The sequence below is a fragment of the Odocoileus virginianus genome, chromosome 11, assembly GCF_023699985.2.
Source record: "Odocoileus virginianus isolate 20LAN1187 ecotype Illinois chromosome 11, Ovbor_1.2, whole genome shotgun sequence".
Classification (NCBI taxonomy): Eukaryota; Metazoa; Chordata; class Mammalia; order Artiodactyla; family Cervidae; genus Odocoileus; species Odocoileus virginianus.
In genome coordinates this window covers 19,234,722-19,255,973 of record NC_069684.1, presented here as the reverse complement: position 1 = coordinate 19,255,973, position 21,252 = coordinate 19,234,722, and the positions used below count along the sequence as shown (strand labels likewise).

The 21,252-nt window shown below is 40.6% G+C and overlaps 2 protein-coding genes across 5 annotated transcripts in view; one reads left to right on the top strand and one right to left on the bottom strand.

Moving 5' to 3' along the window:
- Nucleotides 1-3,717: 3,717 nt before the first annotated feature.
- The window catches only part of AXDND1 (axonemal dynein light chain domain containing 1), a 76,281-nt gene continuing 58,746 nt past the window's right edge, over nt 3,718-21,252 (top strand). The window contains exons 1-10 of one of the 4 annotated variants that reach the window (XM_020868781.2): nt 3,718-3,809; nt 4,172-4,362; nt 6,795-6,967; nt 7,779-7,882; nt 10,549-10,669; nt 11,309-11,394; nt 13,731-13,787; nt 15,179-15,281; nt 16,505-16,626; nt 20,919-21,059. In XM_020868781.2, coding sequence (XP_020724440.2) covers nt 4,284-4,362; nt 6,795-6,967; nt 7,779-7,882; nt 10,549-10,669; nt 11,309-11,394; nt 13,731-13,787; nt 15,179-15,281; nt 16,505-16,626; nt 20,919-21,059 — 986 coding nt within the window. In that variant the 5' untranslated portion in view covers nt 3,718-3,809; nt 4,172-4,283. Of the gene's footprint in view, nt 3,810-3,905; nt 4,081-4,171; nt 4,363-6,794; nt 6,968-7,778; nt 7,883-10,548; nt 10,670-11,308; nt 11,395-13,730; nt 13,788-15,178; nt 15,282-16,504; nt 16,627-20,918; nt 21,060-21,252 lie in introns of those variants that run through there. The other 3 variants (XM_020868783.2, XM_020868780.2, XM_020868782.2) reach the window with 3 other exon arrangements.
- LOC110121575 (protein PET100 homolog, mitochondrial-like) lies at nt 8,651-9,014 on the bottom strand. The gene has a single exon (XM_020868789.2). The coding sequence runs from the start codon at nt 8,978-8,980 to the stop codon at nt 8,750-8,752; it is 231 nt and encodes a 76-aa protein (XP_020724448.2). The 5' UTR covers nt 8,981-9,014; the 3' UTR covers nt 8,651-8,749.

Sequence of the window (21,252 nt, the reverse complement as noted above, 5' to 3'; positions counted from 1 at the left end):
CTCAGGACAACCAAAGGGAGACCAGGCTTTCTGTGCCAGTCTGGCCATGGTGGACCACAAGGCCCATGGGTACCCAGACAAAATCAGTGTGCCCTATGTGGACAGAAGGGACACGGGAGGAAAGAGTGTGATCGATGTGCCCTTTGCAAGCAGCCAGGGCATTGGAGGGGCTTCCCTGGTGACTCAGATGGTAAAGAATCCGCCTGCAGTGCAGGAGACCCAGGTTTAATCCCTGGGTCGGGAAGATCCGCTGGAGAAGGAAATGGCTGCCCACTCCCAGGATTCTTGCCTGGAGAATCCCATGGACAGGAGCCCGGTGGGCTGCAGTCCAGGGGGCCACAAGAGTAGGTAACTGAGCGACTCACACATAGGGCGCTGGAAGAGGAAACGCCTCAGACGCTGGAAAAGGAAACGCCTCAGGCGCTGGAAGAGGAAACGCCTCAGACGCTGGAGTGATGGGGCTCCCCAGCCTTTGATGCTTTCACAATCAAACGGCCACTGGGGTCCGAGTCCAAAAGTGGCTTTGCCTAGAGATGCCATCTATATAACAAACACCAAAAAACAATTCTGTCCCTCGAGGGGCAAGGAAGCCATTTTTTATCACCAAAGGATATTAACAAAAAATAAAAAGATTAAATCTATACTGAGAAGACTCAATAGACCCTCAAATATAAAACATTCTAGGCCTAACTAAAAACAAACAAATTGAGGCCTTACGTGATCCGCTTCCAGATTTGGAAACTGCTTGGGGTAAAACAGTTTGAAATGACTTTCTAATGCTTACTGCTGTATTTCTCTTAATTTAAATTTTTTGTAGACTCGTCCTCCAGTACTTAACATCTAAGAGGGCTAAAAGGATAATGCTAACCAGAATGACATTAACTTGCAGTTCTTCCAATAGAGAATGGACATTCAGCCAAGTTTTTACTCCTTCTCCAGGCAGGCCAATGTCCCTTCTCACGTGGAAGTAACCACTGATCAATCATTGCGCTTTACCCACTTTTAAGCATAAAAGGGTAAACACCTGGAGGAGGGTGTGATAGGGACAGAGTAAAGGGACATGGTCTCTCCAGGTGGCTCAGTGGTAAAGAATCTACCTGTCAATCAGAAGATGTGGGTTTGATCCTTGAGTTGGGACGATCTCCTGGAGAAGGAAATGGCAACCCACTCCGGTATTCTTGCCTGGAAAATCCCATGGACAGAGGAGCCTGGTGGGATGTAGTCCATGGAGTTGCAGAAGAGTTGGAAATGACTTCGCAACTAAAGAACAATAGGTTATGAAAATTAATCCCACCAGGAGGTTGTAAATGGAAGAAATGTGGGAGGCCCCTGTAAATTAATGATTATGCAATAGAGCAGGTTTGCTTAGCAACAAAACCATGCAACAAAAGCATGAGACATGCCCCAAATAATAAACTAATGGTGGTATGAGACCCACACCCTGCCCAGTGAGCTCAGTAAGTTAATAATCCCTAGGACATGGTCTCTGCACACATACACAATAACTTGCAGGCCTAGCCTGACTGCGTGGGGGCAAGAAAACTCCCCTGCTCAACATGGAAGAGGAGCTGATGATGGAAGCATGATGTCTACTCAAGAAAGTCAAACAAGTTCTCCCCAGTTTTCCTTTGACTATAAAATGGTAGCCCAGCAAGTTTTCCTGGTGTGAAATTTCCCACCGACTTGTAAACCTCACAAGTATCCTATTCTAATAAATCGTTTCCTATTTATCATTTGTGTGCACAGTTGTGTCCCACTCCGTAACTCCCTGGACTAGTCTGTCCACGGGATTCTCCAGGCAAGAATACTGGAGTGGGGTGCTAGTTCTTACTCCAGAGATCAAACTGGAGTCCCTTGTATCTCCTGCATTGGCAGGTAGATTCTTTGCCACTGGGCCACCTGTGAAGTCCCACATTTATCACTTTCAGTCGTGTCCAACTCTGTGACCCTATGGAGTGCAGCATGCCAGGCTTCCCTGTCCATCACCAACTTCCAAGCTCCTGTCCATCCAGTTGGATGGTGATGCCATCCAACCATCTCATCCTCTGTCGTCCCCTTCTCCTCCTGCCTTCAGTCTTTCCCAGCATCAGGGTCTTTTCCAATGAGTCAGTTCTTTGATTCAGGTGGCCAAAGTATTAGAGTTTCAGCTTCAGTATCAGTCTTCCCAGTGAATATTCAGGACTGATTTCCTTTAGAATTGATTGGTTTGATCTCCTTGCAGTCCAAGGGACTCTCAAGAGTCTTCTCCAACACTTTGCCTCTTGTTAAATTCTTTTCTGCACTGAGACATAAAGGTCTATGGTACTGCACCTCTTCGGAGACCCTGAAATGACACCACGGCTTCATCTAAATGCAGGGATTCCACCAGCACTACTTGGCATTAAGATTCCATCTTAATACAAAATGATCCTGAATCTGAGCAGCAGAACTCCAGGGCCTTCCAGGGGACAGACATCCCACCTCACATCCCCTGCCTCCTGTTTGCAGAAAAGCTTTAGCCTTCTAGGCATTCCCCAAGTTCCAAAGAGCAAATTCAGAGAAGTGAGAACACTTAGAAACAAAACAAGTAAGATAAAATAACAGTTTAAGCACGTCAAGGACGCTTAGTTCCTACTCAAAGGGTATATAGATAAATATTCTGAGCCATATCCTCCAGTTGTTTTACAGATAGTAACCCCACCACCAGACGGAAGACATTGACTGAATGCTCATGAAAGCACATAGACCCCAGACCATCTGGAACAGTAAGGTTGATGTTGACTCCTGAAATAACACCTGGTTAACTCACCACTAATCCACAATCAGAAAAATGTCTACAAGCTGATCAGGTGCCTGTGGCCAGTTTCTCACCTTGCATTTTAAAACGCCTCACTGAGAGCCCTCAGGGAGTTCTGGTCTTTTGAGCCTGCTCTCCTTGCTTAGCACCTTGTGATAAGGTGTATTTTCCTTTATCATAATCAATGTCAGTCAATGGGCTTTGCTGTGGGTCGGGTAGAGCAGAGCCGATCATGGTGGTGTTGAGAGGGGGTTTTCAGCTTCTCTGTTCCAATGTATTTATCACATAACTTCCTCTGAACAGGTTTTTAATCAGTAAGACCCAACGATTTGATCGGGTTGTCTCTGCCTGAGGTGCAATTTCCTCACCGACCTCCAGCCAAAAAATTCTGTACCAAGGAATGCCTTCCGCCCGCAGGGAAAGTGGGGGTCTGGGTAGGGGTTGGGGTATGAGGGGCGCGGGTGCAAGTGGCTCTTAAGTATCCAGGGAAGACTCGATGGAAATGCCAAGGACAGAGGCAGCATCCGCAATAATGCCTCAGTTGATGGGATTGATGGGAACTCAATACTTGATCACCCCATTTCCCCCTGAACTTGGCTTGTGGAAAAACACAGGAAACAACAAAAAAGTGGAATGAAGGGATGCGAAACACTCGCTCAAGTCGGACGCCGCCTTTGGTCCCAAGGTGGGAGAGTGGGGAGGTCGAGGGGGTGGCGGGGAGCGACACCGGCTAGCGCCTGCGCACTGGAGCCCACCTGCTTCGGAAGCCCCGGGATCCAGACAGTTTCTGACTCTGTGAGAACGGTTCGATTAAACGTTTTTATTCTTCATGCAACTGAAAGTATGTTATGATTTAAAACATATCCGATCCCCGAGAGACTGTTTCTTAGCCGTCTCCGTCGTCCGCCGGCACCGCCGAAGGCAGCCCCTTTAAGGGTTGCCGAGGCGCAAGGTCCTGGGTTTCCATGACGACACGAAGGCGTCCGGGGAAAGGCGTGGCGACAAGATGTCTGGCGGGAAAGACAATTTACGGGTACGGATTGCAAGTGTCCGTTTCCTGTCACTTCTGACGGCAGAAACGAGGTCGAGCTCTGCCCGACCTCGAGTCGGTGAAGCTGCGAGCGCGAGGGCGGCCTGTGGGGAAGCCGGGATCCAGCCGACTCGCCTCGAGCCAGGGCCGCCCTTAGGTTGTGCCGGTGGTCGGAGGGGTGGGTCCAGCGTGTCCTTCCCGGTCTGGGCCCAGGTGTTTTATTTGCATCAGATATCTTGGGAGACCCCAGAAGTCTCCCCAAAGAAAACCCAAGGTAGATGAATTGTAAACTCCAAATTTAACGTGAACACTAAACGGGTATCTCTCCCTCCCTTCCCTTCTGTGTCTCTCTTTTTTCCCTGCAGGTCTGTGTTGCAGCCCTGCCAAATCCCAGTACTGTATGCCGCTGATATGTTTGTAGATTAGCTTTCCGGAGGGGTATTTCAACTGATTAGAGAGTGCTAGGCATTGCTTATAATGTCATTCCCGAAAACACCCTCCACGTCAACACCTGAGGGCAAAAACTTGAAAATCTCTGCATCCAAGGAAGAGACAGGTAAAGTTCTTCAAGGCATAAGTAATCATGACCATAATCAGAAATCACAGCCATTCACTTTTTTCCTTAATCTGAGATTTCAGATACTTTAGTTTTGTTTTACCAATATACTTGTTTAAATAAAATCAAAAGCCTTGCCTTTTATAATATTTTGCAGTCCTATTCAACATAAGGATTGTTGTTTTTTTTTTCAAATGCTGATGAGTTTTATATTGTTCTAAATTCAACCTATTTTAAGTACCAGTGGTGGTTTGAAACAGTACTTTTGGGGGTCTTTTGGGGGGTTTTTGTTAAGGAACTAGTTTGTATCAGGTTTTAGTAATTACTTTGAATGAAGGTACTTATATAAGATTTTTGTTCATATATAGATGTGCAGATCTGTTCTAGAATAAGAATCTGCCAGACTCATTTCTCCCCTCCTTATGTTAAAGGCTCCTCCAGCTCACCTACATCTTGTTTTTAGGAGAGACTCTGCTAAAATCCACTTACCTTTTTTTTTTTCCTTCTGATATTCTGACTCCATCCCAAACTCTCAAGAGATAGAGATTTGGTAATGTGAACTTCAGGTGTTTTGATGGTCATCAAAGCATGATACATCCTTACAAAAATTAAAATAAACCATGCTATGTGAGAAGCACAGATTAGTGAAGAGTTCTTTAAGAAGAATGACAGTCCAGCCCTCCTTGACTAAGTACATAGGAGACTTTTCGTATATTAGGTGTTCACCTTCTCTTTATAACTCATCTGCCTTCATTGAACTGTTCAGAACATTCTTTGTACTGAGTGTTACCTTACTAATTTGCTCAGATTATTCTACTCTGTTTGTTTTTGAGCAAGCTCTGGGAGTGGGTGATGGACAGAGAAGCCTGGCGTGCTGCAGTTCATGGGCTTGCAAAGAGTTGGACATGACTGGGCGACTGCACTGAACTGATTCTACTCTTTTCATTTCTAACAATCGCAATTCTACTGTTAAATCCAACTCGAATCCCTTCCACTCTGTAAATGTTCCAATTGAATTTTCACCTTTGAACTTAGATAGAAAAAATTACTAAGTAATTCGACAGTTTTGAAGAGAAGAGATTTCTTTTGTGATTTTCACATCAAAGGGGAAATAGACATTCCCATCATCTTCATGCTACCTTGGTTAACTGATGAAGTTAACTGAGTTGTTTTCAGTTTTGAATTTGGAGTAATGGAGGTTTCTCGCTGTACATGAGTTTTTGAACTCGTGTCTGATGTGAGTGTAACAGAGCAGAATGAGCACCGCCCTTAGCAGCCAGCCATTACCGTGCCTCGTGACTCTGCGCCCTGTTACTAGGCAACAGGCCTGCCTCAGCCATTGCTTGGTGCCTTAGAGCACCCTGCTTGCAAGCAACCGGCTGTTAATGAAGGATTGTCAGCTGTTCTCAGTCACTGGTCAGCGCCGCAGTGGCCCACTGATAACTGTCAATGAGGCATCATTGGGGGAGTGATTCAGTCAAGGTCATCAGGTGGAGAGTGAGGTAAGAGACAGATACAGGTCTTCTCCTGGAGGCCCTCCAGCTTGCCCAGTTTTGGGCCAGCGGGTGAGCTAGCGGGCCTGGGGAACAGCCTGGAGACTACATCCTGTGGTGCTCCAGAGCCCTCACTAAGGCCCTCCACGAGCCTTGGTCCAGGCCTTGAGGCAGCAGTGAAATTCTCCCTCATCCCTGTCTCTGCGACCTAAGAGCAATGGCTGTCTGCCTGGGTCGCAATCTGGGAGACCTGGTCTCCCCGATTGGGGCGGCCTGAGGAGACGGAAGGCCGGTTGGGTTGGATGCCCGGCTCCCTCAGTCATGACAGCTGGGCAGGCTGTGGGAACCTGGGCCTGAGGGAGCTGCCAACTGAGCTCTGTCTCCTCTTAGCCGGGACTAGGACCTTGGAGGGTGAAAGTTGTATCTTGGAACCTTGCTCTTTCTTGTCAGGACAGAGAATACCATTCATCTGGTAGAGACAGGAACATCATTACCTGACCACGACCGAACCTCAAGAACAAAGAATCTGACACTGAGAAGTCTGCAACAACTAACCAGGCCCATCCCTCACCTTTTGCTTTTAAAAGGACTTGCTGAAAGCTTTCCGTAACTTTGAGGTTCTTAGGGGATGAGCCACCCACTCCTCAGGTGAATCTGTTTCAGACATTCACATCGAATATTGATAGGCCTCACTGTGCTTAGGGCACACGGATTTGTGATTTCAGTAACATGAGGAGGGCAGACAGTATGAGTTGTTTTTTTTTCTTGACTAGATAATTCAGTGTTTTAAATATTGTTGCTATTCTTGGCAACCAGAAGCAGTGGTTCTCTCTGTCAGCAACATATATATAGGATTGATGAGACAGCCTGGGAATCTCTTAACTAACTAAAAAAAAAAAAAAAACTACAGTAAGCTTTTCTTTCCCATTATTTTCTTAGGACTTCCTGAACTAAAGGAGAAAAAAATTTTGGTGGATTGGTCAAAACCCCTTCCTACTTCCCTTCAAAATGAGTTCATCCCTGAGGAAGTTCTGCTTTCTCTGACCAATGCAGCCAATGCTGGTCCTTGTCCTGAAAACTTACTGCCTCCTAAGAAAATTAAAACTCCAAAGGTGTGTATGTATGTGTGTGTGTGTGTGTATGTGTGTATATAAAGTACTTGGGAACATTTATCTTGACATCCAGTTCATTAAGTATTTATTTAATGTGTTTTATATTCCAGATTGTCTTAAGGATATTTTAAAATTAATTTCCTAGATTGAAAGCTAAATTATTTTGCATGAATACTTTCAAGGAAATACTTGAGTATATATCCATTAACCTGTTTCTATGTGATTTACCTAAATGATCATTACTACTCTTAGTCTTGATGTTTTTCTTTTTTAAAAAAAAAGTTATTTATTTATTTGGCTGACTCGGTCTTGGGTGCTGTAGGTGGGCTTTCTCTAGTTGCAGAGAGCGGGGCCTACTCTGTACTTGGAGCACACAGGCTTCTCATTGCGGTGGCCCCTCGGTTATGGCCGAGCGCTGGCTCGAGGGTGCCCGGGCTTCACTCGTTGCTGATGTGGGCTCGTTAGTTGTGGTTCCTGGACTCTCGAGCTCTGGACTCAGTAGCTGTGGAGCCTGGACTTGGTTGCTCCGAGGCTTGTGGGATCCTCCCCAGCCTGGGAAGAAGTCCTTGTGCCCTGCATTGCAAGGCAGGTTCTTAACTACTGTGCCATCAGGGAAGCCCGGAGTCTTGATATTTTTCTTTCACTATTAAGTCGTTCTAGTTTCAGTCTTTCTTCTTGTTATCAAATAAAAATTATACTTTTTCTGAATAGTGTCCAAATGCCTTTAATGTACTCAAAAATGATTAAGAATAGATTTCATTTGACTAGAGCGCCCTCTGCTGTATATTCATGGTTTTTTTTTTTCTTCCAGGGTACTCTTCCTCGCCCTGTTGACCACGTCTGGCATAACCCTATCCGAAGAAATAAGTTCAAATACCTGATTGACCATCCAGTTTCCCTAACGGGAGCTGGAAGGTAAAGAAGGAAGGTAGTGGGGTAGATGCAGATGAACAGAGTCATTATCTCATTTTGTATGATTTCCTTGGAAGGAGCAGAACTGGAAACAATCACTCATTTAAATTTGCTTTGGTGTCTCTCTGTGTGCTTATCGCCTTCTTCTCCTATTCCTGCTGGACTCTAGTGGGAGGGACAGTATCAGGCAGAATGTCTTAGGGCCTCTTTTATTTGCACTTCTGAGAAGAGCTAGGTAACATAGTTTCATGACATGCAAAAACTTGAAAAATAAGTTCTTAAACCCTGGTTTCCCTCAGAGCAAACCCTTAAACTTTACACGTGTGTGTGCTCAGTTGCTCAGTTATGTCTGACTCTTAGCACCCCATGGACTGTAGTGCACTAGGCTCCTCTGTCCATGGACTTTTCCAGGCAAGAATACTGGAGTGGGTTGCCATTTCCTGCTCCAGGGGATCTTCCAGATCCAGGGATCGAACCCAGGTCTTGCGCCTCCTGCATTGGCAGGCAGATTCTCTACCTCTGCACCACCATCAAGGAAGTGATCAAATCAGCAAGTTATATTTGTTGTTTTATATCATTCCTAAAAATATCCAAAGGGTCAACATTTTCCCTGTGAAGATTGTGATCTGATTTTCTGTGTATGGGTTCATTTATCAGTTTACTCCCTCCAAAAACCACTTACTCCTGCCATGCTCCTTGCTGAAATACCACTTAATAGTGAGTTTACAGTTACTATACTTGGGTAGATTTTTTTAGTCTTTCTGAGTTCAATTTCTTTTTTTTTTTTTTCTTTTTTTTTTTTTTTGAGCAACAAAGAACCGTGTGTGTGTTATTCTGTGGGGAGGACTGGAATTCCGGCTCGTGGAGGCCTCAGGGGCTCTGCTGGGCAGCACGAAGGAGTCTCTCCTCCCACTGCTTCCGTATCCTCTCTTTGAATTCTTCTAGCTCTCGGCACTGGTCCTCCTTCTCAGGGGGCCACAGCTCCCTCTTGCGCTGTATGACATAGTCCTCAAACCACTCGGCCTGATTGGCAATCCAGAACATAGCCACAGGGAAGGTGAGGTAGATGGTCATCTGAAACACCTCAAGCTTCACCCCCATGTTTCTCCTGTTAGGCTTCACAGCCGCTTCCGCCCAAAGCCTGAGTTCAATTTCTTATTTGTAAAAAGGGAATAGTAGTCTCACTCCATTTTGTGTACCTCCCAGAGATATAGAAAGCACAAATGAGATAATGAATGCAAGAGCACTTGTAAAACTGAACACTGCTCTTACTGCTGTGTAAATGTAAGGTGTTTTTAATTCAGTTATGGCTCAGTGCTAGAAAAAGTGGCAGAAATTTAGGCTACGGACTTCTGTGTTCTGGGGCTTTGGTGTCATAAGTATTGGTACTTTATTTTATGCCAGTGGACCATGACTTTAATTATTAACATTTAATAAGTAGTTATGAGATATTTGAAGTAATTTGAAAAATTATTATCTCTGAGTGCAGCAATAATCTGACATTAAACTTTTAATGTCAAATGACATCTTAGTAGGAATTTTTAGAAATGTGGAGATCTGTAGTACGGTAAGACAGGATAGTGGCCTCTCTGAAATGTCCTCACACCAGTCCTTGGACCCTGTGGATACATACATACCTTACATGGCAAAGGTTACCCTGATTTGGCATTGGCAAGAGACAAGAGGAGAGTGACTATAAAATTAATCTGTGTTAGTGACAGATATTGAGGACAAAGGATGGGACAGAATCAATTATGGATGCTGAGATTTTTGATGAGTAGAGTGGTGGTTAGAACTAGTGATTACAGAAGGATGAAAAGTTAGAATGGGGGAGAAGTATTTAGTTGTATCTAGACGTAACAAGTATGATAAGGTGAGATTTGATAGCATGGCCAAGGGAGGAAGTGTAGGGAAAGCACAGAGGAATGCGGATAGGATGTTGTGGAAAATTTCCATTTGGTAGGCAGGAGGTCACAGAGATGTCCAGGAAGGAGTGGGTGGGATGAAAGAACCAAGGGAGTCCAGTCATCCAGAGGGCAGGAGAGAGGAGAGTGTTTTTAGAATGTGAGGTGATCAACCCTGGGAAATACCCAGAAGAACAGTGGAAGATGAGAACTGGTGACTTAACTGTAGAACGTCATCCTCAGCTTTCTGGAGAATGATTTCAGCAGAGAGATGGGAATGAAGTCAGATTTGCAGGGAGATTTTAAGAAGTCTAATGTTGAGCAGAGAGTACGAGGTAGATCAAGGTAACTTGACGACAATACACAGTCAAAGGATGATTTTTAGAAGAGGAAACGACCTGAGTCATAGGCTGGAGGGAATATTCCAGGAAAAAAGGAAATACACAGAAATTATAATTGATGGAATGAGATCCCCAAGGATGTGAGCATAGGTGAAATGAAGGGCTGAAGTGGAGGAAGTAATCCTGGGGAATAGAATACATCTTAACCTGAGGCTGAAGGAAAGGAGAAGGAAATTTGAGATGGAGAAGAGGAAGGATGTGGGGGAAAACCCTAATGCCTCAGCCTTTTAAGTAAGTATGAGGTAAGGAGACCAGTTTTGTGTCCCTTTTTACCCACTAGAAGGATGTATGTGGGCATTACCCACTTTTATCCAGTAGCCAAACAAAAAACTTATTTTGTAAATTTTTATTTTTTTAATCTTAGGGATATTTCTTTTCTGTACAATGTGAAATATGTTAAAGGAGAGACGAGGGAGAGTGCAGTTTGTCCCCCACGAGCGGACCGCGCACTGCAGTCACGTGATGGAGTCATCGTGCCTCATAAGGTAAATAAACTGTTTGACAACTTCCTCTCCCTCTCTCTACTTAAAAAAAAAATCCTCGGAATATAAAGCCACGTCAAACTCTAACGGCCTGCATTGTCTAGGCTTTCAAATTTTTTCATGGCGCTTTCTAATTTTTTCTAGGAAAGGGAATTTGCTAGGAGAAGATCAAGTGTATCTTAAGCAGTTTTCCAAACTACAGCTATTTAATCTTGAAAATACAGTATGGGAGCCTAGATTTTTTTTTTTTTAAGAAACCCGCAGTTTAAAGTTGTAGAGTACTTAAAAGTAACACAACATCGTAAATCAGCTATATTTCAATTTAAGAAAATGCAGGAAAAAAAAGTCGTAGAATTCTTATTTTTGGCAGGTTGCTAAGGAAAAGTTTAAATAGCTCTTGAATTTTCAAGTCAATAGATTTCTTTGTTATCTAATACTGAAACCAAGATTGTTCTTTAATTCATGGTTAATTTTTTAACCTGTTTTCTGCTAAAAGTTTATTATTCCTTGCCATGACCCATATTACTAAGTGTTGTTATTTCTCTAATCAAAATCTCTTAATAAATAGTGTCCTTTTGGGATAGGAATTAGGATTTATATGACTCATCTAATGTTTTTTATTCTTGTTCTTTTTTTTTTAAGCCAAAGAAACTAACAGATACATTGATTCCTGAAGAATTTCATATTGTGTCAAATACAGGAGTTTCAGGTTTAGAGTGTTTTGATGAGTGAGTACTGGGATATATACTGAATATCTGACAAGTTGAGCTGTTTCCTACTTCCCACACACAGAGGAACCTGAGCAATTCACTCATGTTCCTAGGCAGTTGTTTGGTCGCTGAGTTGTGTCTTACTCTTTTTGTGACCCCGTGAACTGTAGCCTGCCAGGCTCCTTTGTCCATGGGATTTCCCAGGCAAGAATACTGGAGTGGGTTGCCATTTCCTTCTCCAGGGGATCTTCCCAACCCAGGGATCAAACCTGTGTCTCCTGCATTTGGCGGGCAGATTCTCTACCACTGAACCACCAGGGAAGCCTTTTCCTAGTCAATATCTACAATGAAATGAGTAAACGTTTGGCTTACCATGCTAATAAAATTTAAGGAAGGTATCAAAAACTAATGAAAAACGTCTTACTTAAAAGAGTTTGAAGCAACAAGAATTTACTGTATGGTGCAGGGAACTGTATGATTATAAAATATTCAATATCCTGTAATATCTTCAATATCTTGTAATAACCTATAATGAAAAATAATCTGAAAAAAATACATATAACTGAGTCACTTTGCTCTGCATCTAAAAGTAACAATATTGTAAATCAGTTATATTTCAATTTTTAAAAATTTGAGATTTTCGTGATTAAATTGTTCTCTGTCTTTTTCCTGTTGTTTAATTTTGAATGAAAAAAATTAGATCTTTGTTCTGAATGCTTGCTTCCTCTTTAGGAATGGGTTTGAGCAATGACAAAGGAAAGCAGCCCTATAAGTTGAAACCTCATAATGCATGCTCTAGGGCTTAACTCCAGACTTCAGACTAGTCATTTCCAGTTTTCTTTGATTCCCACTTTATGAGATTGAAAATGGTTTTATTTTCCGAAACACTTGAATGTTTCATAATTTGAAAAGCTAAAACTTTGGACTAGTTTCTATAGTAAAATATCCAGAAGCTGTCATTCATTTCACCTTACCCAGTACATATGTTATATGGCATTTCCTTATAATGGTGGCTTTCAGAACAGTATTTTGCCAAAGGGAACTAAATGCAACTCATTTTGGGGGGTGATTTTTAATTTTTTATATAATTTTAAAGTTATAAAAGTGTTACAAAAATAAGACAAGGAACTCCCATGTACTCTGTCCTGACTCACTGAGTAATTACATTTTGCCTCATTTGCTTTAATACACACACACACACACACACACACACACACACACACACACACACTCTTAAACTCTTCAAGAGTAAGTTGGAGGCCCTCATGACCATTTACCACCAAATACTTCAGTGTGTGTTTCCTTACAACACACTAGTTATAGATCCTGTTGATAATTTTTTTAGCTCCATCATTCTTGTATGTACTAGTTGCTGTTTTACAATACAGACTTATAGATTTCTCCATTTTTTTGGCGAGTCATATTTCTTTGTTATCATTGATGTTCAAGTTTTTCCTGGGTTTGCTAATTCCAGCTCCTTTGAGCTGGCTCTTGTGTTCTTTAAGCCTGTGCCCATCATTCTTTGAATGTTCTCTTATTCTCAGGCTCAATAAGATTTTCAGGTTCATCTTGGATTTCCCAACTCCAGCTCTGAAATGAGCTATGGGTCACTTCTTCAAGAAGTACTGTTTTCCTTTTAGTGGAGAAGAGTTCTCAGAAACCAAGATCTGGAAGCTAGGTGTACCAGTTTATCATTGCTTCTAGTCCCTCTCACACACTCACTTTTGAAACTGTTTTGAACCTTTATAGTCCCTGAATATTTTTCATGAATCTAAATTCTGAAAATGGACCTTATTAACCAACTATGTTCCAGTTGGGGGCAGAAACAAAGTAAATGTTTTTCAACTGGAGGAAGAAAAAGGATACATAAATAGTAATGAATTTGAAGAGTTACCATGTGGTTCTCATTGTGATACCCACTTAGTTATAGGCACGTACTTCCAGGCAACAAATGTGTATGTTGGGCATCAGGAAAACTGGGTTTGGGTTCATCTCTGCTTCTTATTAATTTTTTAACCTGTTTAGTCACTTAACTTTGTTGACTTTGGTGTTCTTAGAACATTCTTCCACCTTTGATAGGTCTTTTTTTTTAATGAGTCAAAGAAATTTTTGTATTGTGATATATTGGAAAATGTGTTTAAAGCTCTTTTACTTAAATGTTTTAAATCTAAGTATCTGTGTCTGTAGATGTCTAAGGCCATTTGAGCATGATCTTGTGTGTAAAACAATGGACCTTTCTGATTGTCTCCAAGCTTCTCAATTCTGTGAGATCTTAAGTTTTTCATGTTTTGTTATGTGATAAATAGGCCAAATGGTTTTCTTACAATAGCGTTTACCTGTTTTATTTATTGCAGCAAATATACTACTCTCCTCACAGACAGCGAAAATAGGCTATTGCTCTTCCCATCCATGTAAGTACAGTTTATTTTGAGAATGTTTCTAAGGAAGAATAACTATATATATATCTTTCCTTTTTACTGGTAGTTTATTACACAAAAATAATAAAATTACCATAGAAACCCAAGACAGTGTTTTCCTACATTTCTGTCATTTAATCAATGCTTTCTTCGTCCAACTGCATATTGATTCTTTACATATTTACAATAACATTAAAGTGCTAGAAAACACTTTTTTTTAATTACCATTTTAAATGTTTTTTTTATTGTCTTCAAATTTTATTGTGGGAAGAATATTTAACATGAGATCTACCCTCTTAATAAAATCATAAGGGTGAAATACAGTGTTGTTAATTATAGGCACAATGTTATACAGCAAAACTCTAGAACCTTGCATTACTGAAATATTATACCCTTGCTTAGCAACTTCTCATTTCCTTCTCCCCACAGCCCTTGCAGACCGCTATTAAACTCTCTGATTCTATGAGTTTGACCATTTTGGGTACCTCACGTAAATGGAATCAAGCAGTGCTTGTTCTTCTGTGACTGGCTTATTTCACTTAGCATAACATCCTCTTGGTACATTCATGTTGTTGCATAGTGCAGAATTCTCTTTTTTTTTTAAAGCTGAATAATATTTCTGTGTGAGTGTATATACTTCTTTATCCATTCATTCATCGATGAATGTTTAGGTTGTTTCCACATCTTGGCTATTGTGAATAGAGCTGCAATGAACATGGGAGTGCTAATCCCTCTCCGAGATCCTTTTTTGAGGGTCGGGGCCCACGCTATGCATCAGGCAGGATCTGAGTTCCTTGACTGGGAATCACACCTGTGCCCTGTGCAGTGGAGCTGTGGATTCACTGGACCACCAGGAAGTCCCTCTCTTTGAGATCTTGGTTTCAAGTCTCTTAAGTGGGATTACTGAATATATATAAAATACCTTTATATTCTACATTTAACTATTAGCATTTCTCCATTTTGTTATAGGCTTTTTTTCCTTCGCTATCCTTTGTCCATTTTCTTTTTGATTGTGAAGTATCTGGTATTAACACCTTGTTAGTCAATATTAACAACATGATGTTTATCACTCCACATTTTTCTGTGTTACAGTCTTACACAATAGGTATGTAAAATTTTTTTTGAGGGAGGAGAACAACATTATTTTCTTTTATGAAAAAGAAGATCATACTATTTGTATTTTTTTGGTTTTTATTTTGTTTTTGTGTTTTGTTTACTGTATTATTGATATCCCACAAGATTAGTACATACAGGTATAATGCTTTAAAATGCCATTAATGTTCCATAGTACGTGCATTTTCTTTATACATATTATGTTCCTTTTGCCTTTTGAGCATGACCTATTATAACATTAATTATAAAAATCTGCCATCTTAATCTTTTAGGAAACCTAATAAGAGAATAGAAGTGGTCCAACTGAATGATGTGATGGACACTATGCTGGAGAGGGCTGGTGTGGAAAATCAGGAATATACAGGGCCAACCAAGGTAATTGCAAACATCAGTGAAAACTAGTGGTTAAGAGTATGTGCTGTGGAGGTAAAATGCCTGGATTGAAATCCTGACCCTGCCGTTTATTAGCTGGTGACCTTGAGCAGGTCATTTAATGTATTTGTGCTTTGATTTCCTCATCTGTGTATTACAGATAATACTATTTACCTCATAAGGTTGTTGTGGAGATTAAAGACATAAACCATGCAAAGTGCTTAGGACAGTGCTTGACATGTGGCAAACACTGTATAATTTTTTATTATTGTTATTGTATTTAATCAAATATAAGGCACCATTGATTATAAAACTGTTATTTTATGTACCACTAAAAAACACTAAATTAAACCACGCTTTCTTACCACTTGTAGTTTTTTATTTTGCACCTAATGAAAGAGTTTTTTTAGTCTTACATAGTGAGATTTTTTTTTTTTTTTATGGGGCTATTTCTCTTTTATAAAGTTTTATTTTTATAGAATTTGAAATTTATAGACAAGTTCTGTATAAGGCACTCCTATGTAATCTTTACCCAGATTCATTAATTGTTTACATTGTGCCCTGTTTGCTTTATCATTCTTTCTCTTTCTGTATACATCCTCTATGTGTATGGGTTTTTTCCTGAACCATTTTAGAGTAAGCTGGCAACTTCATGAATCTTTATCACCCAACATTTTGGGGTATGTTTCCTATGAATAAGGACATTCTCTTACATATCTATAATATAGTTATCAGAATCAGGAAATTTAATGTTGATATGATAATATGTAATATAGTTCATTTTCAAGTTTCAAATTTTATTAACTATACCTGTAATGTCTTTTATAGCTATTTACCCCTCTATTTCAGAATCCCAGGTCACACAGTACTTTTAGTTGTCATGTTCCTGTCATGTTCTTTGGTTTTCTTAACTTTGATATCTACAGAATGTTCCTCAATTTTGGTTTGTCTGATGTGTAACTATTCAATTCAGGCTTTGTATTTTTGGCAGGTATAACATAGTAGTAATATTGTGACTTTCTCAGTGCATCATATAAAGAGGTACATGATTAGACAGTTTATTGATGTATCATTTTTATATATATTTATAAAGAAAAATGTAAGTGAACAAATTAATCTAGGTATTTCAAAAACTTACACTAAAACTTCAGAGTGCTTACCCCCTAAGATGTCTTTTACTGGCAAGACTATAATAAATATTGATTATCTTACTTATCTTTTGCCAGATGCACAAACTGCTTCATATACTGAAGAAGGAACAGACCATTTATAACACAGTATTTCATGAACTGATTCGACAAGTCAGTGTGGACTGTGCAGATAGAGGAGAACTACTGTCTAAAATCAGGTTTGAGCTGTTACTGGAGTATCCCAGTTTCCTCCTGAATTTTGTATTAGAATTATATTTATATCTGTTTTTCAGAAAATCACAAAAATACACATCTCTATTCTATTGATAATAAGGGACCCAAGTGTATTTCTATTCTATTTTACATAGTAAAAGTATATCATTTGAGAACTTCCTTAAGTTGATTTCTGTTGGGATGTTTGACACCCTCTTCTTTTATAATAAATTGAAATGCTATGTGCAAAAGTGGAAAAAGATAGATTCTGAAGACAGACCAGTCTGGTTTTAAATCATCATCTAGGTGTATGACCTTGGTAAAAATCTATACCTTAGTTTTCTTATCTGTAAATGAAGATAATAGCTATGTGAAAATTTTCATTTGTCTATTTGTTCACTTGTAAATGATATTTACTGAGTGTCTACTATGGGTCAGGCATTAAAATGCTTCATAGAATTGTGGTGAGGTTTAAATAAGAGCACAGAAGTAGGTGTTCGATACAAATGATTATTATAGATTATGATTATAAATACTATTAGTCCTATAATTCTTCTTCTTATGACTATGGTACTTTCCAAAAACTGAAAGGAATAGTAGAATACTGGGTTCTGATTACATATCTGCAGCTTACTTTCCATGGAACCATAGGCAAATGATTAGATCTCTCTGATTATCTCTATCTCCTGAATGGGAATTAACAGTATACATTTGCGCTATTTGTCCACTGTCTGATTTGTGGAAACAGAGTGTGCCTATCTGACAGTACTCATTAACTAGAAACAAAGCCATTAATAGGAGACTGATTAAGATTAGAATACTAAGGAGTAAGTTGTTGGAACACCATCAAGAGCTGCAGAATGCCAAATTAGAATGAGGATAGGGACACATAAAGGTTGAGTTGTCACTCTAAGAACAAAGTCAGGAAGGACAGATGAGGAATCAATTGGAGAGGAACTAGATGACTGTGTGTCCAAAGTTTCCTTTAGTGAGAAATTGATAGGAGTGAAACTCTTCCAGCTGATTTTAGGAGTTAGCTTTTACAGGCCAAAATAGGGTGGGCCCCTGTTCCAGAAAGTCTAGACAGAAAGAGATAGGGAAATCAAAGCCAGGATTCTTTAACAAAACTTGAGTCAGACACTAGGGAGACAAAAATACTAACTTCAAAGTGCCAGCAACAGGATCAAAATAGGGCTTCAAATGGGCTTCCCTGCTGGCTCAGGTGGTAAAGAATCCTGCAGTGCGGGATACCTGGGTTCAATCCCTGGGTTGGGACAATCCCTGGAGAAGAGAATGGCAACCCGCTCCAGTATTCTTGCCTGGAGAATCCCCATGGACAGAGGAGCCTGGTGGGCAACAGTCCATGGGGTTGCAAAGAGTCGGACACGCTGAGCGACTAAACAGCACACAGGGCTGAAGCCTAGAGAATTTAGAACAGGGTAGAGTTGGAGTTAATACAAAGTAGGTGGGGATAAACAATGAGGTTTCAGGATGATTGCTGGAAGCATTCATGATGTGTTTGTGGAATAGTGAAACACTGTCGGTTCAGTGTAATCTACTGTCCACTATTTTGTTGTGGTAGGAGGTTTTTTGCAGAGCTAGGGCTCACCTTCGATGAGGAAGACATCTGTTGTCCTCAGGCTGGTATCTTACAGAGTCCTCTCTGTTTCACAAGATTTTGTGAGGATCCAATAGATAGCCCCAGCAAATGGTAACACCAGTATTTCGCATGCCCCAGAAATACTCTGTATCAGCCCCTAGTTGTTTGCTTGTCCACTTCTGCTTTATGTCTTTCTGATCAGCTTGTGTGTGTGCCTGCTTTTCATGCAACTGTCTCCCAGGCCTGTTGCTGTAGAGGGAGGGATTCATATGAAACAGAGGTTCATAATAGCTATTTTTTATAAGGGGAAGAATAACTGACAGATTGGTTATAAGCTGAGTAAGACTCACAGAAATAGGGCTACCACAGTAATTATTTTTGGTTGACATTATGTTTATCTTTGGATGCAGGCACCTGACTTTTTTTCTGGTTGTTATTTTTTCCAATATTTTATGGGAATTTTCAAAACACATAAAAATGGAAAGAATTTTAGTGTGAGCACACATACATCTAGATTCTGCCATTAATTTACTTTTCTTGCTTTATCGCTTATCTGTCCATCTAGCCATCCTGGTATTTATCCACCACTTTTGTGTACTTAAAAGTAAAAGGCAGACATCAGTGTACTTCCCTTAGATACTTCAGCATGTGTATCATCAATCAGTTCATTATTTATTTGCCATTTTGTTTCTTCTGAGTCTCATTCATGATGATTTGATTGCATGAGTGTTTTCCAGTCTTTGCTTGTGTGACTAATAATTTAGCTAATCTTAACCATGAAATCCTCAGGGTATAAATGATGGATGCTTCCTGAAGAAATGATTTGCATTTTTTCTCTTCTGGAATCCTGGCTGCCTCCTACACCCAGGTTGCCTACTTTGAAGAAAGCCCAAGGTTTAGTCTCTGGGACCCAACGTTAGCACTTTTACTGGGCCACCTTTAATCTTGAGTTTTCCTAGTGAATAATTTTTACTGGTTGCCACTTCCCACTCCATTGTTAGCTTACTGTATTTAGTTTGTTGCTGTTGTTGTTGTTGTTGTTTTTCCCACCTCTAGAGGCTTGTGTTTCTTTCTGCGAGCCAAGTAATACTTCAGAAAGTATGCTTTATCATGGATATAATTGTGTGTGTGTTTTGTAACTAATTAATTTATTTTAATTGGAGGCTAATTACTTTACAATATTGTGATGGCCTCTGCTCTACATCAGCATGAATCAGACATGGGCACACATGTAACCCCTCCCTCCTGAACCCTCCTCCCCCCCTCCTGAACCCTCCTCCCCCTCCCTCCTGAACCCTCCCCCCCTCCCTCCTGAACCCTCCTCCCCCCCCTCCTGAACCCTCCTCCCCCTCCCTCCTGAACCCTCCCCACCTCCCTCCTGAACCCTCCCCCCCTCCCTCCTGAACCCTCCCCCCTCCCTCCTGAACACTCCTCCCCCTCCCTCCTGAACCCTCCCCCCTCCCTCCTGAACCCTCCTCCCCCTCCCTCCTGAACCCTCCCCCCCCCTCCTGAACCCTCCTCCCCCTCCCTCCTCACCCCTCCTCCCCCTCCCTCCTCACCCCGTCCCTCCAGATTGTCTCAGAGCACTGGCTTTGGGTCCCCTGTGTCATACATCAAACTCTCACTGGCTGTCTATTTTACATATGGTAATGTATATGTTTCAATGCTATTCTCTCAAATCATCCCATCCTCTCCTTCTCCTACTGTGTCCAAAAGTCTGCATCTCCTTTTCTGCCCTGCACGTAGGATTGTTGGTACTGTCTTTCAGATTCTATATGTATACATTAATATATGATATTTGTCTTTCTCTTTCTAACTTACTTCACTCTGTATAATAGGCTCTAGGTTCATCCTGTAGTTGTGTTTTAATGGGAAAGCCCTTCAGAGTATGTTGTTCCTATATTGCCATGAGGGAAAACCCTAAAGAAAGTGTTTTAAAAATTGATGCTTTCTGATGAATGAGCTACACACTGGACTGATGAACTCCCTGTCCCTTTAAGTGTTTAAGCAAGGGCTGGATAATTCTTTCTGTCAGTGGGTGAGAGATTCAGCTAAATGATTATTTCGACTCAAAGATATTATAATCCTGGGGTCTCAGTTTTTAGAATATAATACCTAGATCTCTTTTAAAATGAAGACTTCTCAGTTATGGTATTCATAGTTTATCATCTAGAATCATTTCCAAATATTTTGTTTGATGCTGTTCAGAAGCAAGAGAAATTACTTGTTGTACTTAGGGATTTACAGTTGGTGTCCTTTAACATTTCGGTCAATTTGAGAAAAGTGGTTTTATTCATGAATTTAACTGTTTATAAATAAAGTCCCACAGTATTCAAGATACTGTCAGATGTTGTAAATGTATATATATGTAAGACATAGTTTTTATCCTCATAGAGTTTCTGAATTAGAAGAAGAAATAAAAGAAGTTGTTATTTTGTTTTACATCTTAGTCATTACGTTCCAAATAATTATGACTCTGGTTAAAATTCTCCACAGTTCATTCACTTGGCATTCAAAATTCATTCATGAGCATGGCAAGAATTCACAGCCTAGGTCTTTTTCTAGCTTGTTCTTCTCGCATAGCTTTTATGAGTGTCTGTTCACTATTTCTTTCCTTAGAATTACTTTTCTCTCTCACGTATTTTCTGGCTCCTTTTCCTTTCTGCCTGATGTCTTGTTTTCCTTTTTCTCATACAGAGAGCGGTATGTACAAATGCTTGACCAAATTGCCCGGCAGATGATTGACTTCTACAAAGACATGGTAACTCAGCGAGTGATGGACCAGCGCATTTTAGAAGAATTGTACAATTTTAAGAATGTTATTGAGGAACTGACCAGGTGAAAACTGTGCTTATGAAAGCCCTGTCTCTAAAGAGAGTAAAAGATACTCAGGGAAAGTAGAATGATTAAAGGACTCTCTTACTCTCATTTCATTTTTTGCAAGAGAACAGAAAGGCCTAGATAGAGATGTAGAGACATGAGTTACATAGGTTAACACAAAACTAGGGCTCTGTGTATATTTAATAGGGAA

Coding starts and splice junctions, on each gene's coding strand:
- LOC110121575 (XM_020868789.2), bottom strand. CDS start 8,980: ATGGGGGTGAAGCTTGAGGTGTTTCAGATGACCATCTACCTCACCTTC.